The sequence below is a fragment of the Endocarpon pusillum genome (genome assembly GCF_000464535.1).
Source record: "Endocarpon pusillum Z07020 unplaced genomic scaffold scaffold3698, whole genome shotgun sequence".
In the NCBI taxonomy this organism is placed as follows: domain Eukaryota; kingdom Fungi; phylum Ascomycota; class Eurotiomycetes; order Verrucariales; family Verrucariaceae; genus Endocarpon; species Endocarpon pusillum.
Window position 1 is genome coordinate 68,999 of NW_006916351.1, and position 20,001 is coordinate 88,999.

A 20,001-nucleotide genomic window follows, 5' to 3' on the forward strand; every position below is an offset into this window, starting at 1 on the left:
GTGTCTCATTACCAGGGGTGTCTCATTAGCCGGGTGGGGGACTTAGTTACTTACAGCAGAGCTAAGCTTCGACCAGCCGCTGACCAACCAAGAAAGCGAGCTGTGCACGGCCTGCCTGCGTGTTGGGCTGGAACGGCATCCTGGCTCCAGCCACTTTTCAAGATGTGATGGCTGGAGCAGCTGAGATACCTCCTCCATTTCATCCCATTTCCAATTGGGTGTAGCTTATGATCAAAGCAATCACGTACCCGCGACTCGGGATAACGAAATGTTTTACGGAAATACAGAGTAATGCGAAAGCATCTGTCACGTTAGCGCCAATGGCTGGATGGATGGATACCCGATGCAAGTGTGGGATTGTTTTCTAATCGGCTAGTTGAAGCCGTTTATAAATTTGATCAGAACCCTCTGCTGCTCGATTCAGCCGTCGCTGCGTCTACTGAATCCTGCTTGTCGTTGGTAGCAACATATTTGGTGAGTATGATGCCACAATGGGTGGTGACAGTGTCCATATCACGGCACACTTGGGTAGATTCCATGAATCGAGGATACGGAAAGGCTATAGAGAAAATGTGTTCAAGAATGATCGCCTACTCTGAGTCGGAGTCGATAACTCCACCAGTCAAGTTTCCAGAACTCATTTTGAATTCACTGGCACCCCAAAAGGGCTGACACAAAAACAGGTTGATTTTGGATAGTGCTGAAAGGCTCAGCGCCATATGACTGAGTAGGGCGCTTCACGCTGAGCTATGCTCATGGAAAAGCAAAATGACCGTGGTACCATAGACATCGCCACATGCCACCCAGGGGTATATCCTCGCACCCACCTTGTTGACGCCGGATGAATCTTAGACTTAACCACCATGGCATAGCCATCTACACGGACGCCTTCGCTGTCATAACTTCATCATGCATCCTTCCAACAGTCAACGAAACTTCAAGATGCGACCTTCAATATTTCCACACCCGAAATCTGATTCACGCCTGAAGAGTCCTGGAGCGTAGCTATAGCCTTGCCAACCTCATCCCCGGCGACCTTTTCCCACTTGGCTCTTCCCTCAATACCCAGCGCCTCAAAATCACCTATTTGGTCGTACAGCTTGCGTGAGATGTCTCGGTTGATTGTCGTGTATTGGTCCTTGCTTATGGTCTTCTTGTGATAATATGGTTTCAAGGCAGACGAGACCATCTTTTGCACGTCGGATTTTGCATTGAATGATAAGCACGGGCGGGTGGGGGATGACTCGCTCGAGCGGGGTCGACTTAGTGGTGGTGATGGATGACGGGTCGGCTGTGCTAGCCATCCTCCTCCAGCAGGAATTCTTGAAGTGCGCCCGTTGGTAAGAACGCTTGGAGGGTCAGGTGATGATCGTGAGGGGTAGAAATCGCTGGAAGAGAAAATGGGTTGGATGCTCGAAGAGAGTCCTGTCGGTGAATTCGACCGAGAATATGTAGGCGGCGGTGTAGCGGACATGGCGCGTGGAGAAGAGTGGTTTGAAGGAGACGGCGACAATGCTGGAGAAGATGGCCGAGGAGACTGGTGCTCGCTTATAGTGATTGGGCTTGGTGCATTCAAAGGTGATTGCCGATAGAAGCCACCACGAGGATTGTTCGGCGCCGATGAATCTTCTACTTCTTTCAATAGAGATTGAAGGAAACTCGGTCCGGGTGTATTGTTTTCCGCAACGAGAGGACTCGTTAAAGGCGAAACTCTTCGAGGAACAGGCCGTCTCAGGCGTGAGGAGGCAGCAGAACCAGACGCATTTTCAGCGTCATGCATTCGGCTTGTTCTTGATCTCTTATTGACTCTTTCATAATCGTCGGTCTGTAGTTCAGCCGGCGAGGCAGTAGCAGATTTTCTCTTTCGACGATTTGGGTTGGACGACTGCTCTGGGTCAATCTCCTCTTGGCGTGCCTGGTCGAAGGCTTCCCATGCTAATTGATCTTCTGTCGTCTCTTGTTCTGGAGTTCCGGGATGGTGCCTAGTACGTGACGTGTGGTTTCGGGCTGTCTGGAATGCCGAGGTATGCTGATGATCCAGGAGGCTTGCCTCAGTATCTCGGAAGCGACTGTCGCCGCCCCCTTGCATTTCAGCAATTCGTCTTCGTACCTGCCAGGCCTCATGTTCTCTGCGATTGATATCGTTGTGTTGGCGATGACGACGTATGGCTGTAGCTGCTGCCTCTTCATCGTCAGGGAAGTCGAGATCAAGATTGAGGCGGTCCCAAACAGACTGCCAGACTCGCGTCCAGCTGGCATCTGTGGCTTGGTTCTGGCTCCTAAACCTCCGCTGCTGACCTCTTGTCCTCCGGCGGAATGGTCCAGATTGGCTGCGAGTGCCGCGAGGTGGGCAAGGGTGCCGGGTATTAACGTCCCGCTGCGCTCGACAGTCATCGCAGAACCAGTGACCCACTGGAATTTCTTGGAGACCGACACAATAAGAATGAAAGAGTCTATTGCACTGATCGCAATACATCAAGACATCTTCGTTATCATCTTCCTCGCAGACTTGGCATGGCTCCGTATCGTTATTGTCGTCGATCTCTTCGAGGAACATGGACGGGTCGAAATCCGCGACTTGCGATCGATCCTGGACGTCGTACGTGCGGATAACTTCGCCTGGAGCGTTCAGATCAGTATTACTCACGCCTGCGAGAAGAGTGACTGGTTCTTACCTCCAACCTTTGTCGAAAGTTCTACCGTGTAGAATCGAGCACGACAGATGGGGCAACTGTTGGCTCTCTCGACCCAAGGGGTCAGACAGTCGTTGTGGAGGTTGTGACCGCATGGTTTCAGGTGGGCGATCAGCTCTGTATTGTTCTCATTTCGATTTGCACTTTCAGGGTTGAGGGAAGCGGTTGTGACTGACTCGGCGTCGCCCTCCCGTATTGGAGACTTGGCAGACGGCGTATTATGACCCTGAGAGTCGGTAGGTCCATCTCCCAAATCTCCAAGGCAGACGATGCAAGTACCTGACATGGAGGAATAAAGACGATTCAAAGTTGCATAGTGAAAGGGTTTGGGGGGACATGAAAGTTGAAATTGTGTGGAAGGGGATCAACTAAAGGTAAAGAAGTTCGAGTGCGGAGCTCCCGTTCTTAAGAATGAAGGCGGTACGACACACGCTAACCCGATAGGGCCAAGTCAGGCGAATGACAAAGCCCCAAGCAGAAGGCAACTCCAGGTGTCTGATTTGCAGACAGGCAGACGACCATAAACACAACGTTGAACCTTCTTGTGGAACATGGAAGTCGTCCGCAGTATTTTCGGAACAATTTCCTGATCAAACGAAAAGTGCCCAGTGAAGAGCATCAGCATTTAAAGTTGCACGTTGATGTAATCCTTTGGCATCTTCAGTTCAATTTAAGCTTGTGAATACAGTTTAGATCGAGCAGGGTGGTAGAATTTCTTTCACAGAAGTATCTGCGCCTCAAGAGCTTTTCAATGGTTTATTTCTGACGCGCGTGCGAGGAGACCATCGCTTGCATCGAGTCACCGAAACGAGGATCAAGGAAGCCCATAGGCACAGGCATCTGAACAGCTAGCTGCCTTTGTACTAGAATTTGATTCCTATGGATCGCGCTCTTCGAACGGTAGCAGGTTTCGACGACGTAAATCGATTGACGTCTGCGATTGTTCGAGTAGGAAAAATAGCAAACTTGCATCATTCGAAACCGTGATTTCAGAACTCCATGTCCATGCGGTCTTTCAAACCTCCGCAATTTCTCTCAAACGTCGAATGGTTGATCTTGTGGCTGCTGCGGCTGGTGTACTAGATCCAACGCAAATCAGTCTCCGCTGTCCGGTTCCTAAGGGACATTGAGATGCAAGACTGCAGCTCCACTTACGAAACTGTCCATGCACCACCAGCTACTGTCTTCTTGCATGCTTTGCAGGTCCAAATACCGACCGAATGCCGCTTAACTGTGTTCTTGCCGCAAAAGGTACAGACGTATCGAGCATGCTGCGTGATCTCCATCTTCTTAACTTGCTTTCGGAGAGAGGCACCATATCTGTAGTACATGTCTCAGTATCTTATCTGGCGCTTATCTCGACCTTGACGGATTGCGATGTAGCGAGGAAGCAATGATTGCCTGTCCGCCTACCTTGTGCCATATTTCCCAGTCACACCGACCTCTGTGCAGCCAAGTCAGCCAGAGTGCATTGGTAACACCTGTCAGCATCTAGTGACTTACTCTTCGTGCGCTTCGTCATTTTCAATGCGAGCAGCAGTGTTTGCAGGTAGTAACAGTATTCGGGCAGTGTAAATCGAATTTCCGTTGAGATTGGAATTGTGCTCTCAAGGTGCGCTAACGGAATGGCTTGGCAGAAGAGGGCTCGGAGAATCTGAGTCTCCGAGACTCGTCAGGCTAGCCTTTCAAGTTTTAGCACTTACTACGTAGATAAATGCACTACTCCGTAACTATCTCAGAATGAGGTCAGTCGACAACATTCTCAAAAGTGACAAAATCCCACGGAGAAGACTTTGGACATGACATAGTTAGCAGTGGTCTCTCCTGTTGTTCTCCACTTGTGCTATCCGTCTGCAAGTTTTTCATTTCTTTGCAGTCTCTCCTACTCTATCACTCGCCTTCCCATCTTTTGTCTTGTTTCTCCGCTGAAGTGATCGTTGCATTTCAAATGTCATCTTCTCGAGCATACAGCTTGGTACTTCTGGGAGCTACAGGCTACACCGGCAAGCTTTGCGCCGAGCATATTACAAAACACCTGCCCACGAACCTCAAATGGGCCGTGGCGGGACGTTCGTCCAGCAAACTCCAGGACATTGTGACTGGGTTGAAGAAGATCAATCCTGACAGGAGCCAACCTGATATTCTTCCGGTCAACCTCAACCAGCAGGAGCTTAACGACCTTGCAAAGAAGACCCGCGTTGTGTTGAACTGCATAGGCCCCTACCACCTTTACTCAACCCCAGTCGTTGCTGCTTGTGCTGAAAATGGCACTCACTACCTCGATGTCACTGGCGAGACACCCTGGGTGCGAGAGATGCTACAGAAATACCACGACAAAGCAAAAGCCACCGGGGCCATTCTGATCCCAGAAATTGGTTTAGAGTCAGCTCCGTCTGATCTGGTAGCCTACACAGCCGTATCCACTATTCGAGACTCCCTCAATTGCGGCGTTCGAGACGTCATCTGCTCTGTACACGAAATGAAAGGTGCTGGACTATCAGGAGGCTCTCTGGCCACTGCTCTCAGCATCATGGATCAGTACTCACTCTCGGAGGTCCGAACGGCGACCAAGCCGTTTTCACTATCTTCAGCTCCAACATCAAAACGTCCTTCTTCACGTTCGCTCTTTTCTCGCCTACTAGGTCCATTCTCGTATCCTGGTCTTGGTATCTTGACCACTTCCATCACTGCAGCTCCAAACGTGGCCATCGTCCACCGCTCTTCTGGACTAATGCCACAACTTTATGGCAAAAACTTCCGGTTCAATGAGTACTGGCGCGTTTCGAACTATGTATTTGGCATATTCGTCCACTTCGCCGTAATATTCGGCACGTTTCTCGCTGCAATCAAACCCTTTAGATCACTCATCCGTAGGTTCGTCTACCAGCCAGGGCAAGGACCAAGCGCCGAGGCTACCAGCAAGGATATGCTCGAGTTTAGGGCAATTGCCGTGGCAGAAGATACAACAGGTGGCAAGGAGAAGAGGGCGACGGCAAAGTTTCGATATGAGGGAGGAATTTATTATTTTACGGGATTACTCTTGGCCGAGGGGGCGATGGTGTTGTTGGAAAACGAAGACCTGGTCAAAACGCTCGGTGGCGGTTTGTTGACGCCTGCTTGTCTTGGTGACAAATTCATTGAGAGGTTGCAAAAGGTCAATGTGAGGATTGAAGGAGAGATGCTGCCTTGAGCTAGACCACAAGCTGATGTCCTTGTGCGGCTTCACGTCTGTACGAATAGAACTTTACACATGTATGCATCAAAATGCTCCTCGAGGCTCGGGCAATGTACTATTACAGCGACCGTGACCCGCCCGCTATCCAAATTGTCTCATGCTATGTGGTTTCGCCCGTTGTACTTGTGCTGCTTGAACAGGATCGGATGAAGTGCCCCGAAATGCATGAATTTATAGGAGGCAGACACCTTCCTCGCAAGCATTGACGATCAGCTTGTTCCCAATGACCTTCCAGATACCACTTTCGCTCTCCCATCGAGGCATCATGTCACCTTTCGCTGACATTTTGTTAATTCGGTCTTCTAGCTCTTGCGCTGTCATTGGCTTCTCTGACTCCTCAGCCTCAATCGGAATTGCTTCGCCGGCTGCATTGGCATTTTCTCCTTCTGCTTCTTCTTCATGATCTTCTTCGTCGTCGTCGTCTTCGTCTCTGTCGCTCCAAACAAGCAAATCCGTTTCTGGATGCTTGGCGTTCTCATCTTCTCGAGGAATGATTTTTGTAATGGTGTCATGCTCGGGGAATGAAGTATCCTCGGTATTTGGGCCAACTGGTGTATCCAGGACATCCAACATGCTATTGTGCGCAAGCCCATTCTTAATGCGTTTCACTTCCACGGGGCTTCGCCAGCCCACCACTTTCTCCTTGACCGCCACAACAGGAGTACTAGTTGATGAAGTGTCCAGTGTCAATTTATCATCCTGAGGTGTTAAGCTACTGTTTGAATGCTGCGAAGGTTCGGGCTGCGGTTCGTCTCTCATTTGGCCTGTCGGTTTGATACCCTCTCCTTTAGAGGGAACTTCTGGTTGTGTCTGTCTATATGTGTCTGGCAATCCGCGCCCATCAGGCAATTTGCGCGCATCGAATGGTTGGGACATTTCAAAAGTCTTCTTTGCAGGGCTTGAGAAGACTACTGCCAGCTTGGACTCTAGCTCGTTCACGATGGAATCAGTGTCAGCTGCAGATTCTGGAGCTGTGACATAATCTTCCATTTGTTCCTCCTCTATATCGACAGCCGAATCTATCAATATTGTCTCTCCTGCTTTGATAATCTTCTGAGGCTTTGCTGCTTCGCGAAGTTTTCCTTCTTTCTCAAGCTTAGCTGATAGCTTGATAGCTATTTTAGCCGTCATGAAGCTATCGAACCCAGCTTCGTGAAAGTGTTCACCCCACACATACCGGTCAAAAGCAACAGGTACGTTGATAGCTGGGGCTTCCTCGGTTCGCATCTCTTTTTCGAGTGCTTCGAGGTTAGAATTGAAACGTAGCTCTTTCACCAAAGATGCGAGGTATTTTGTGTCTACCACGGCAGGAAAGAATCCATGAATGAGCTCCTGAAAATCCTCGATTTTTTCAGGCAGATCGCCAATGAAGCAGGCATATAGGTATACCAAGTCAATAAAGCAATTGTGTCCGAAAAGCACTCGCCGGCGTGTGCTTAACTTGCGCTGTAGCTCTTCGATGTACTGTTTCCGAGATGCATCATCGTTGCTAGGGTTCTTGTCATTCAAGATATTAGCGAGAAAGCATCGTTCCGGAATTTTAGAGATGTCGCCCCCACATAAAGCTTCGATTATCCACCTGAATTCAATAGCTTGGACAACATCCTGCTCACGGTATCGTTCCTGACGCAGCTTCTGTTCCGCGTCTTCTTTCTCATTTCGTAATGTGATTCTCACGAAACCATCTCTACCAAGCGTCTTCAAATGTGCATAGTCTTTTCGAATGACCTGATGGGTCACCCTGACTTGGTACCGATTGAGGACCGCTGGTATATGTTTGATTCGGGGCTTCTCTTCAGTGGTGTGTGGGATGTTCAAGTAGTCCTCTCGATCCACAAGAGGTTGTGATAGCCATTTCTGCACTGAAAGGTGGATATGATCGACCAGGGGCTTGTCGTCGGCTTTCAATGTCATATCCTCAAGTGCTTCCCTTTCAGCATCTCGTACCGCCCATGATGCTCTGATCTGCCTTTCCTCCTTCCGTGAAAGATACATAATGCCCTCTGAGAAAGGCAGGTCGAATCGGAACTTGTTCTTTAACAGAAAACTAACCGCTAACGAACGGCACATAAGCAGAGAAAACGAAGCTAAAGCAGATACTGACGACTTACCGCCACTCTGATATGACCAGATTCGCTCAATCCGGTTGTATTCTTCCTTCGCGGGAATAGGATTGATGAAGAAATTATAAGGCCGTAGCACATAAACACCTACTCTTATCAGCGCAGATTCTTTACAGCTTCAGAACATTGAAGCTATAGCGCTTTTGATCGACTAGTGGAAGTCTTTGCGTCGGACCTCAACGTCAGTAACGGATCCATATTAAGTACCTTTTCGAGCGTCCTCTTCCACAACCGTCAGCCCGACCTGCAAGACCTGATACTGTTTTGCGGCTTCTCTGACATCTTCGTACACTTGCTGTAACGATAGTCTACTCTTCCCGGCACGAGTTCGACGGCTGGAGATGCCAGAGAATTCGAGATCCAGAGCAACAAAGTGTGAATCAGCAATTAGCTGTAAGATCTTGAGCAGTTCGCTGGAGAATTGTCGGCTGGGAATGTCCATTATGTATATCCAGGGTCGAAAGGACTACGGGTGAGATGGATGTGTCTGAACGGGAAGTGTTGAATGCTTGATAAACATGCGCGAAGAAGACAGATAGTCGGTTGGTCGTCAGTCAACTAAAGAAATAGCACGCAATCAGGCTTATCTTGCATGTACGATCAATGCTCTGAAAATGATATCTTAACGTGCTTGTTACTGCTTCCTCGAGCTGTCATGGAGCTCGATTTCGTGCAAGCGTACTGTAACGGATCGGCTTTCAGCAAACAGCATAGAACAACTACCCCCAGTCCCAAAGAGCATCCTCATCAGACCATTCTGTCTAAATTGTGAGAGCAGGATCCGGCAAGACACTGTAAGTACAGTTTCGCATAATTGAAAAAGCCGAACTCGCGCTGTTGCGAGCTGCCAAGCCGAGGTTCAAGCCAGCTCCTCGCAAGAGCTCCAGAACTCATCTCTAGTTACAGCGTATCTCAAGGCCACGAGGCGTCTTCGGCAGAGCAACAGCTTAATGATGAACAGCTCGTCAGGTTCATCTACGGTGACTATGACGACAGGGAATAGCTCTCTAGCAAACTCCCAGCAGCTATCATCATCTCCCTTTCCAATACCGCCCGACAGAAAACCATCCCCAGAGATCTCGAAAGCGTACAAGCACGCTTCACAGTTGTTCGTGACACGCAGATTTCCTGAGGCATTTTCGGTACTCGAGCCGATCATAACTCCAGCTCAACAGGCGAATGGTTTTAAGGATAGTGATGAAGACTCAGACTCGAAACCGGCGATAGCTATGGCTACCACAACCCAGCGTATTAAAGTCTGGAGTCTTTACATTACGCTCCTTAACTCGATCGTCGATCTGGGTTATGATGAAGGCAAAAGATCCTTCGGCCAAAATAGATATAAGGAAATAGTCAATTGCGTCCGGAGTGGCGATATCTGGGAAACTGTGGTCCGCGATGGCTACGCAGGCAGGGAGGGCTCTGTGGATGCGGAGGTTGTCTATAATCTGTACGCTTTGCTCGCTGAATATATGCTTCCCTATGCTGACTGAATAGTGCTACTCTGTTGCTTGGACAAGCACCTTCGCAAACGTTGACGCAATCTCGACTGGAAACTTACCTAGCTTTCTCTTCCCACCTTGATCTTAACCTTGGCATCACACACCACCTCGACCACGAAAACTCCCACCATCTACAATCACGATCTAACGGTGCGGGAACACCAAAAGACCTTGCATCTCGCCTCAAGATCCTAGAGCTATTCACATTACATGTTCTTCCCCGAAACGAGGAATGGGAATACGCCAGGTCCTTCATCAGCATGAGTGATGTTCTCGATGAGGAGCGACGAGAGGCGTTTCTCCTATCTTTGCAGGAGTTACAGGACGCGAAAGACCATGACATGCAGGAAGAAACAACACCCCGCCAGCAGGAGGATGCACATTTACAGGACCGTTCGGAGAACAGCAACAGGCCTCACTCAGAAAACAATGCTGTTCAAAGGCGCACATCAGGCGAAAATGGCCCAGTCCACAAACGAACAAGCAGCGAGATCGACTATGGAATAGAGAAGGAACCACCAAATGGCAATGCTATTCCTGCACCCAAAACACAGAGACCAGCCTCTTTGTCCAACGCTGCTGCTTCCGCCGCGGTGACAGGAGCATCACACCAGTCTCCAGCCGAGGCAGCAAAGAGCCGCAACATGCGCAAATCTCCCCAGAAAAGACCTCCAACTTATGGTCAACCGCTCAGAAATCTCTTTCAAGTCTTGCAAAACCTGGTCCGAAATATGACCAATTCGGTACGATCAAATCCAACAATGTTATTCAGGATGCTTTTATCAGTGTTTGCGATAATCATGGCGTTAAGCAGAAGGGATATACGTGACCGGGCCCAAAGCATACTAGGTAATGGATGGGACAAGGTTAGGAACACGATTGGTATGGGTGTGAAAGTTAGCTATATTTAACTGGGAACTGCAAAGATGCCCCTGAATATCACCGATTCAGAGGTATTGTATATGACATTCACTTTCCTGGGCAAGCTTGACAAGACAAGTGGTTACGTAAGCTTTCCAAAACTGGCCGGGCTTTTCCTGCGGAGTAAGTCGTGAAAGTTGGAGAAACGGCGATCGTATCAACCGTTTCGGTTTTGCAACGAGTACAGACAGCACACGATCAGGTCAGGCTTCGTCAGACGTGGGATCAGGCCGTGAAGCATGAAGCCTGGTATATGAGTTTACCTTTTCCCTGTGGCTTTATTTTCGCCTCCTACTGTATTTCTGGAAGCTCGACCTACATGGCGGCTGCAAACGCACAATCAATTTCGGCACTACTTCAGAAGTCCAGCCTTGATGATCACGAAGAAATATTGAAAGCATGCAATGCAGCCTTGAAAATATCGAAAACGGACGTAGCCGCCCAGCACGTGAAGGCTGTTGCATTGTTGAAGCTCGATCGTTATGAGGAAGCGTTGCATGTCTTCGAGAGCGGTGGGAAGAATCTTAAGGAGACGGCACCATTGGAATATGCATATAGCCTCTACAAGGATGGAAAGTCTAAGGAAGCTGCAGACGTAGCAGCTAGGCTCAAGGATGGGCGAGCTGCGAGGCACGTTGAGGCCCAAGCAGTTGGTTTAGCCACTCCGCAGTATGTCAAAGATAACTGACCGATACGGGACTAAAGCTTTACCGATCAGAGAATTTCCAGGCGACAGCCGACGTATACAGGGATCTTCAATCATCAGACCCTACCACAGAACAAAGCGATCTACGCATTAATCGAGGAGCAGTCGAAGCGCAATTGATCTGGTCCGGCAAGCGTACACTTGCCGAACGGCGTAAGCCTGGGAGAGAAGACCTAGAGGCTTTTGAGACTGCATACAATGCAGCATGTGGTAGCATTGCTAGGGGCGAGCTGCGACAGGCTGAAGTCCTTCTGAAAAGAGCAAAAGGTGTGTGGGCAAGCTACAACAATGAATCGCTACTGATATATTTACCAGAGCTTTGCAAGTATTCGGATGACCTTCCAGACGAAGAGAAGGCAGCTGAACTACTACCGATATGTGTGCAGCTGCTGTACGTACTAGAGCGCTTGGGCAAATCGGAAGAGGCAAAAGCTATCGCATCGGAGTTCAAGGCTGCAGAGTGAGGACTGTGTCTCTGCTCGTTACGGCGGCTACTAACCCTTGTGTTAGTGTTGCAGATAAAGCTACGAAGCAGATTGCTCAGCATAATCTCCTTGTCGGATCAGAAGAATCACCAAATCCATACCTTGCCCACAAAATGCTTGATAATGGCGCACGATTTAGTGATGACGATAAGCCGTTCCGATTCCAGCAACGTATACTAAACGCAAACCTTAAAACAGTAGACTTACAAGCTCTAAAGTTTGATGGTGTGGCAAGATCAACGTCCAAGGTTCTCAAGTCTCAACAATTACCTTCTACGACCGCAGAATTGACATCTTTGGGAGTATTGAATGCAGCCGCTCATGCAAGAGGCGAAGATGGCAAGTCTGCATTAAAGCATCTTCTACCAGAACTTGAACGAAGTCCTTATAACATTGGTCTTCTTCTAACTATCATACAAATTTACGTTTCAATACACAACCCAACCTCAGCAATTAACCACCTCGAATCGTTCTTTACACGTCTTGAGCAATCTCCTTTCGAGACAAAACAAGAACTTCGCTTCAGCCCCGGCTTGGTCACCGTTGCAGTGGCTCTGTACAAATCACAAGGTCGACAGTCGCACGCGAGGCGGGAGCTTGCGCAGGCTGCATCTTACTGGCGACGGACGTCAGATCCTCCACAACTACTGTTACAAGCAGCAGGTGCTACTCTTCTAGAATCTCTAGACCCAGAGGATACTTCCCTCGCTGCTGAGAGCTTCACGATACTACACGAGAAGAATCGGCAGGATAGGTTAGCAGCAGCAGGATATGTGGCTGCACATGCCAGCAAAGACTCCTCCAAAGTCAAGAACGAAGTGGCCCAGTTGACTCCAGTGCATCAGCTTATCCAGGGCATCGACGTGGACAGCCTTGAGAACGCCGGAATACCACAACCATCAAATGCTCTTGCCATCGCCCAGAAGACTGCTTCTCGCAAACGAGGTGCACCAGATCAGGCCTTGAACAGGCCGAAGAGGATACGCAAATCACGTTTACCAAAGGACCATGATTCCGCCAAGGTTCCAGATCCGGAAAGATGGCTGCCATTAAGAGATAGGAGCACATACCGACCAAAAGGAAAAAAGGGAAGGAAGAAGGATGCCGACAGAACACAAGGTGGCATTGTCGCAGATGATGTCGGTATCAAGGACCTAGGCCCACCTACACGGCCGCCAGGGGTTGGAAGTGGAGGCAATAAGAAGAATAAGAAAAAGGGCAAGAAATAGCATCTAATATCTGTAAACAAAGAGTACGGTCGATTGCCAGAACAACTACAATCGCAGCACTTTCAAGACCTACATAGCCTGTTTTCGCTCCTTTTCTCTCTCGGTCTTCTACCTCGCGCTTAAGCGATAGCTTCGAGCCGCGCATGATTGCCAGCTTCCCCGATATTATTTAGGGCAGTTTCACCATGTGCCTTGATTAAAGGCCTCTCCGCTCGTTCGCACCTTTGTTCTCCGGTCGTTTCTCGAATCAACCCGTAATGAAGAATCCATGTCACGCTGTAGATTGTTCATCGTCCGATGCAAGCGGCCATAACGAACTGATTGCTGGCGCTGCCAAAACGCTTTATGACAGATGATTCCCGGCTGAGATCGTCGCATCTCTGCAAAGCCCTGGAAGTTAGAGGATGGACGAAGGCATACTTTGCCCCATGCTCCCGTCGAGAGGTTTTCCTCTACTTTGGTCCAGCATTTCACTTGGCCGAGAACTTCTGGCCCTGCACCACCGGTTCGTCCCCTTTTCCATCTTGCGAGCCGACACTTTTACCGCACATGGCACAAGCTACCACACCAAAACTCATCAGCACTATGCATATTGATCTTTGCAGGCAACCTGCAAGTGATTCCCGTACCATTTTTCTTGTAAGCACAGCGCTGACAGTATTTCCTCCCTCTTTCCGTCTTTGTCTTGCAAGTTTCACATGAGCCCGAGTATGCAGCGTAGGGGTTCTTTGCTCCTTTGCTTAGAAGCTTGTTCTATTGGGGGCAAATCGAGGTCAGCTATGCCTGTCAGAGTAGAGATCTGTCCTTGGTGAAATTGACCTTGCTGACTCCATTGGAAGGAGCGCTGCTTTTCTCAGCTGTAGGAGAGCCTAGGTATATATCATTTTTGCGCTTGACTCCTGGGGTGGCGAGCTCGGTCTTCTTGAGGACTTTTTGACATTTGGAGCAGACCATCCTCACTATTTAGGCTGAGGGGACTGGGTCGTAACTATTTGTTGTTGCGCACATCGAAAAATGACAGCAATGATGATTCATTCACAGATCTGTAACTAACAGACTCGAGGGTTTCTCGCAGGTGATGGTATAGCTATAGCCGGATATCAAAAACCGCAGTGATATGTCACTTATGTGAAGAAGGGCTCCAACAATGACGCGTTATCAGTCCCTAGCAAATTAACCTAGCATAATCTGACCGTCGTACTCCGTATGGCCATAATTTTACAAGAGGCGTCCAAAATGACAGAGGATCATCAGAATTCAGATGTCTTAACTACATATTTCTATGCATGCTAGATGTAGTATGAAGAGGCCTGAACTAAGCACACGTTAATGGTATTTCTAGACATAGCTTTCAGAGGGCCTCTTCTTGCTACTCCGGTGGAGGCGCTGTTGAGAAGTCTCCGTTAGTGTCGGCAAGCATTTCATTATCGTTGACCTTTCTAACAAACTGCCTCGAGCCTTGACAGCCGTGAGTTATGAAATTCTAAATTAGGTTGGCGGAGACCTTTCGGCGACATGAGTAACTTGGCATGCGAATTGATTATTTCTTGGCTTCGACACCAGCTCGACGCGTCTACATACATAATTTGAAATGTCACGCGAGATGCGGGGCGCTATTCACACCAGACTGTCAGCAACACAACAAAGCCACCCTATTAAGCTGCACGTTGTCATCTGTATACGGAGCTCTATGAGTGACGGCGGTATCATCAACGTCGCCTGACATGCCAGGAACGCGGCGGCGAGAATCTGCATCCACTGCCGCAGAGCAAGGACATGGAGAAGCACAACCACAATCGTTGTTGCGCTTCAACGAACCTCTTAGCTGGAAAGCTGGAAAAGCCATACCTGTCGCTGAACTCCTCTCGCGGCTCCAAAAGCTTGCGAAAGAACTCGAAAGCCTGGAGCCTGAAGGCGAAGTTGATCCCAAAAGTGTCTACAAAGTCGCACAAGAACTTGCGAGCCCGAACTTGTTGGCGCATAAGGATCGAGGCGTCAGAGCATGGACTGCATGCTGTGTGGTGGACTTGCTGCGCATTTGTGTTCCTCACGCGCCGTTTCGAAGTGCGCAATTGAAAGTAAGAGCCTGGATCTAATGATGTGACTTGAGATGAACGTTTAGCTAAAATACCTAGGATATCTTCACTACGATCGTGAATTTCATCATACCGCAGCTTGCAGATCCATCCAATGCCTACAATGCACAACATGTCTATGTGCTCAGCTCACTCTCGGAGGTGCAGAGTATTGCGCTAATTACAGACCTCGAGCGGCCTGAGCAGCTCATCCTCTCTCTCTTTACCACTTGCTTCGATATTGTCTCTGGATCGGCTAAAGCTTCTACGGGAGAAGAGGTGAGCAAAGGTGTTGAAGGTCACCTCACACAGATACTGGTACAAGTGATTGATGAATGCTCAAGCATTTCACCCGAGGTCACAGATGTCATCATCGCGCAGTTCATGAGAGTCGATCCGAGGACGAACGAGCAAGATGCAGCAAGGAAGAAGAATTCAGGAGTACCGGATGGCTCGCAGGGCAACCTTCTTCAGAAAACATACCCACGCGCCTACGGAATGGCCAAAGCAATCTGTGGCTCCGTGCCAGAGAAGATGACGACTTTCATAAGTCAATACTTCAACAACATAATTGTGGATGCATCTGAACCCGCCCAGACAAACAGTCATGTAGGAAAAGGACATGGCAGTCGCGGCAGTATTAGCGACGCTGACGACGATGGGAAGGATCTCAAAGAGCTTAGCAAGGCACATCGACTGATCAGAGAATTGTGGAGGGCTTGCCCAGATGTTCTGCAGCATGTCATTCCACAGGTCGAAGCAGAATTATCCGCCGAATCCGCATCGCTGCGACTGGTTGCTACAGAAACTTTAGGGGACGTTGCTGCTGGGATAGGTGTTGCAGGTTGTCCTCCACCCGTCCACATTGATCCTGCGGCATATCCATCAGTGGACCGTTCCAACCCGACGCCGAGTACTCTCCAGATAAATTTGCTTCAAGCTCCGATATCCCCTAAACCATTCGCACAAGTCCATGCTAGTGCTTACGAGAGTTTTCTGAGCCGAAAGCTAGACAGATCTCCGTCTGTTCGAGCTGCATGGGCTACAAGTGCAGGCCGCATCTTGCTGACCTCTGCTGGTGGCATTGGCTTTGCGGAAGGGGAGGAGCGGAAACTGAAGGACGGACTGGCACAGCTGCTCGCAGACGCGGATGAGAAGGTCAGACTAGCAGCCATCAAAGTTATCGGTGTTTTCGGGTTTATGGACGTGATCGACAAGCTCGCCACACATGGCTCAGTATCAAGTCCAGGTTCAGTATTGGCCACACTGTCAGATCGAGTACGCGATAGAAAACCTTCCGTAAGAGAAGAAGCAATGCAGGTTCTTGGTCGAATTTGGGCTGTGGCTGCCGGCGAGATCGAAAACGGCAGTGAAGAGGTTACCGCTATGCTGGGAGATGTACCAAGCAAGCTTCTAGACACTTATTACGTGAATGAGCCAGAGGTGCATGTTTTGCTTGATCATATACTATTCGAATACCTGCTACCACTCAACTATCCCCCGATCAAAGGGAAATCCTCGAAGTCTGACAGTCAAAAGCAAGCTTCGAAGGGAAAGTTGGACCCACTTACAGAAGAGGACGGCGCTGATGTCGACTTGATTCGTGTTCGCCGTATCCTAACCATACTTAATGGACTTGATGATAGGGCAAAGAGGGTCTTCTTCGGTATGCAAAATAGACAGACACAGCTCTCACGTGTCATGGTACAGTACCTGAAAGCTTGCGAAAATTACAACGGTGGTGTTTTCGAGAAGAACGAGGCTGAAGTGCAAAAGGAGCTAAGCAAATGGATTGAAGCGATATCCAAAACTCTGCCTGAACCAGCGCGCGTTGCTGCTGATCTGCGAAAATTTGCTAAAATGCATGATCGAAGGAACTATCAGCTCATTCGATTTTGTTTGAACCACGAAAGCGATTATAGAACTGTCGTCAAAGCTATCAAGGAGCTTACCAAAAGAATCCAGACTCGGGGCACGAATAGTCCGTCACTCGATACTATGACCCCTCTCCTCTACCGTTGCAGTCTCCTGATATACAACCGAAGTCACGTCCCCGGCATTATGAGAATATCTAGAAGCGACGAAAAAGGGTTGGCTGACGCCGCTCATGAGATGCTCAAGGAAATTTCAACGCGCACACCTGAAGTTCTGAGGACACATGTGCAGGAGCTTTGCAAAGACCTTGAATCTACTGCACCGGATGACTCAAACCCAGAAGAACCCTCAGCTGCGGACATGCTGAAAGCATGTGCTGAGTTTGCCCGCAGATTTCCTGCCGAAGTACCGCGGGATCGCAAGTTCATGGTTGCAATGACGAATTACGCACTTTTCTCGCGAAGTCCCAGAGCTGCGAAACATGCCGTTTCTATCATTATGGCAGGGGCCGAGAAGAAAGAGATGTATGCAAAAGAATTGATTCAGAAGGCTACGACTAGTTGCACACATTCATCACCACATTTCCTGGCACGACTGGCCACCATCTCTCAGATCAACCTGCTCGCGCCTAAAGCTGCGGACGCTGAGTCTGATACCATCATCCGAATCACGATGCAAGAGACACTCTTGCACAATCGACAACCGGCTCTAGATCTGGATTCTTACACCTGGTCTACCTCTCAGGACGAAGAAACCCGAGCCAAAGAATTGGCACTTAAATGTCTAGTCAACTTTCTTCGCTCGCATCTCGATGATGAAAGCTCCTTCATGGAATCCGCAACTCCGATCTACGAAATGCTCACCCGCCTCATCGAACAGGAGGGGGAGCTGAGCGATCTCAAAGACACACCCGCATCTCAAAAGTCTTACCTCAGGTTAACAGCGTCGCGCTTCCTCCTGAAACTTTGCAGCAAAGGACGTGCTTGTGAGGATCTTGTCACACCGCATATGTTCAATGCTGTTGGCCTCGTGGCACAAGACCGTTTGCCAGGAGTTCGAGCCGGTTTCATTACGCAGCTGAAGAAATACCTGGCCCTCGAGCGATTAAATTACCGCTGGTACACTGTACTCTTCTTGACTGCGTTTGAGCCGGAGAGGTCGCTCAAAAATGATACGATTGCTTGGCTTAAATCCCGCGGTCAGGCGCTTGCCAGGAAACAACAAGCTCAATCTCTGTCCAAGACCGGACATCAGAACATAATGGAACTGCTCTTTGCGCGCCTTCTTTCACTACTGGCCCACCACCCAGACTTCCCAGAAAAGGGATCCGAGACCTTTGACAGCGAATTTGTGGACTTTGCGCAATATATCATTTTCTACTTGACCGCTGTCGGAAACGAAGATAACCTCAGTTTAATCTTTCATGTTGCTCAGCGGGTCAAGCAAACCCAAGATGCTGTAACAGGGACACCTGAAGCGAGCGAACGCCTTTATGTGCTGTCGGATCTAGCTCAAGCCACTATACGCCACTATGCAGATTTCTTATCGCATCAGAAAGGTCATTCGGCGAACGCCAACATCCTGCAGACATGGCCCGGGAAGTTGAGGTTGCCTCTTGGCCTGTTTGCAGCTTTACCAAACCATGATGCCGCGCAACAAATTGCTGACAGGAATTACTTACCTGAGGAGGTCGCCGAGGACTTGGAGAGGATCATAAAAGCTACATTGAAGCCCAACAAGTCTAGCACATCATTGAAACATAGCGAGAAGAAGCGCAAGAGTGAAACGAAGGAAGCGGCCGCTGATGAGAGCGAGGAGGAGGACGAGAGCAAGCGAGCCAAGAGGGCGAAAAAGACAGCGTTGCCTGTCAGAAAGGCCTCGAAAAGTGGCACGTCGAAAGCAAAGACGCCGAGGCCCAACAAGAAGAGAAAAAGCGATGATGATGTGCCGAGTAGTGAACAGCCGGCGAGGAAGAGCTCAAGGAAGAGCGGTGCTCAAGCTACCAATTACGCAGAACGCGATAGCGAGGACGATGACAAAGAGATGGAGAGGTGGGAGAAGCTTTCCGAGGAAAAGGCTGAAAAGGCGAGGGCGAAGGAGGCAGAAGAAGAGAGCGAGGGCAAAGAGGAGGGTGCTGGTAAAGCCGTTGACGAAGAAGGTGAGCCAGAGGCGCAGACGAATGGTCATAATGATGATAGCGAAAAAGAGAACGATGAAAGCAAGGACGTCGATGATGGTATGAATGACGGCACGGACGAAGATGACGCCAACTCATCTCGAGACGTCTCCCCAACACCACTTCGCCCGCAGCTCAATGGCTCCTCCAGCAAGACCCGCAGCACGACTAGAGTCAGTGGCGACGCCAAGTCAGTCACTATGAGCAATACCACCGTTGGGAAGCCGACCCAGGCCAAGAAGAAAGCCTTGCCGCTGAAGAAGATCCCGCCGAATGGAAATATGAGAGTCACGAGACGGACAAAGGCTGGAACTTGAGCCGAAGTAAAATCTGCATACGACGGTATCCGGTCGGAAGGAAAAATGGAGTCTACGGAGGTTTTGTTGGCGTGCATGCTTGATCATTCGATGGAGGTGACTGGGTCTTGCGATAGGCACTGACTGATAGCAAGCATAGCGCTTGGTCAATTCGTTCCTCGAAGGATAAGGAAAGGTAGACTGGAAGTAAGGATATACATTATGTACATTTGTATGGCTTGGGATTGGGAGATGCTAGCTCAATGCTCAGTCGTTGCTGGTGCCATGTGGTTTCGTATCCATGTCTCTTTTCTTCCACATCTGTTCCAGAGATCATCAGCACTTTAAATCGGAGGAGAATTGGGGAATTCGCAATGTGTGAACCCAGCTCTCGGCTTCATTGTCCTTTGAAATTAGTTAGACTCTCCTCGTGCCTGGATTCTGGTCCTGATTTGATTTTGCCAAAGTACATCCACCGTCAACTACCTTGGCCACCCTGAATGTGTCCTTGATATCTATAAGGAAGTCTTAGAATCCATGAATGGACGCCCTCACCTTCCTCACCCACGTCATAACATCATCGTGCAAGATTTTCCATGGCGGGCAAGCGTATCGGAGTCAATTCATGCCATGCTTTGCCCAAAAGCGCTCTCCATCCTGCCTGCTTGTCCAAGCCCCCCCCCCC

The 20,001-nt window shown here is 49.3% G+C and overlaps 5 protein-coding genes across 5 annotated transcripts; 3 read left to right on the top strand and 2 right to left on the bottom strand.

Moving 5' to 3' along the window:
- Nucleotides 1–937: 937 nt before the first annotated feature.
- Nucleotides 938–2,979, bottom strand: EPUS_08159 (uncharacterized protein; the record flags this gene model as incomplete). The annotated part of the gene is made up of 2 exons (XM_007804938.1): nucleotides 938–2,619; nucleotides 2,676–2,979. 2 exons carry the CDS (start codon nucleotides 2,977–2,979, stop codon nucleotides 938–940), a joined length of 1,986 nt encoding a protein of 661 aa, XP_007803129.1.
- Nucleotides 2,980–4,641: 1,662 nt separating this feature from the next.
- On the top strand, nucleotides 4,642–5,883 carry EPUS_08160 (uncharacterized protein; the record flags this gene model as incomplete). Its single annotated transcript, XM_007804939.1, has 1 exon — nucleotides 4,642–5,883. The coding sequence occupies one exon, from the start codon at nucleotides 4,642–4,644 to the stop codon at nucleotides 5,881–5,883; it is 1,242 nt and encodes a 413-aa protein (XP_007803130.1).
- Nucleotides 5,884–6,099: 216 nt separating this feature from the next.
- On the bottom strand, nucleotides 6,100–8,493 carry EPUS_08161 (uncharacterized protein; the record flags this gene model as incomplete). Its single annotated transcript, XM_007804940.1, has 3 exons — nucleotides 6,100–7,982; nucleotides 8,040–8,138; nucleotides 8,259–8,493. 3 exons carry the CDS (start codon nucleotides 8,491–8,493, stop codon nucleotides 6,100–6,102), a joined length of 2,217 nt encoding a protein of 738 aa, XP_007803131.1.
- Nucleotides 8,494–9,037: 544 nt separating this feature from the next.
- Nucleotides 9,038–12,894, top strand: EPUS_08162 (uncharacterized protein; the record flags this gene model as incomplete). Its single annotated transcript, XM_007804941.1, has 6 exons — nucleotides 9,038–9,501; nucleotides 9,549–10,296; nucleotides 10,677–11,123; nucleotides 11,180–11,447; nucleotides 11,496–11,640; nucleotides 11,691–12,894. 6 exons carry the CDS (start codon nucleotides 9,038–9,040, stop codon nucleotides 12,892–12,894), a joined length of 3,276 nt encoding a protein of 1,091 aa, XP_007803132.1.
- A 1,724-nt stretch (nucleotides 12,895–14,618) lies between these two features.
- On the top strand, nucleotides 14,619–19,337 carry EPUS_08163 (uncharacterized protein; the record flags this gene model as incomplete). The annotated part of the gene is made up of 2 exons (XM_007804942.1): nucleotides 14,619–14,972; nucleotides 15,030–19,337. 2 exons carry the CDS (start codon nucleotides 14,619–14,621, stop codon nucleotides 19,335–19,337), a joined length of 4,662 nt encoding a protein of 1,553 aa, XP_007803133.1.
- Between the last annotated feature and the right edge of the window lie 664 nt (nucleotides 19,338–20,001).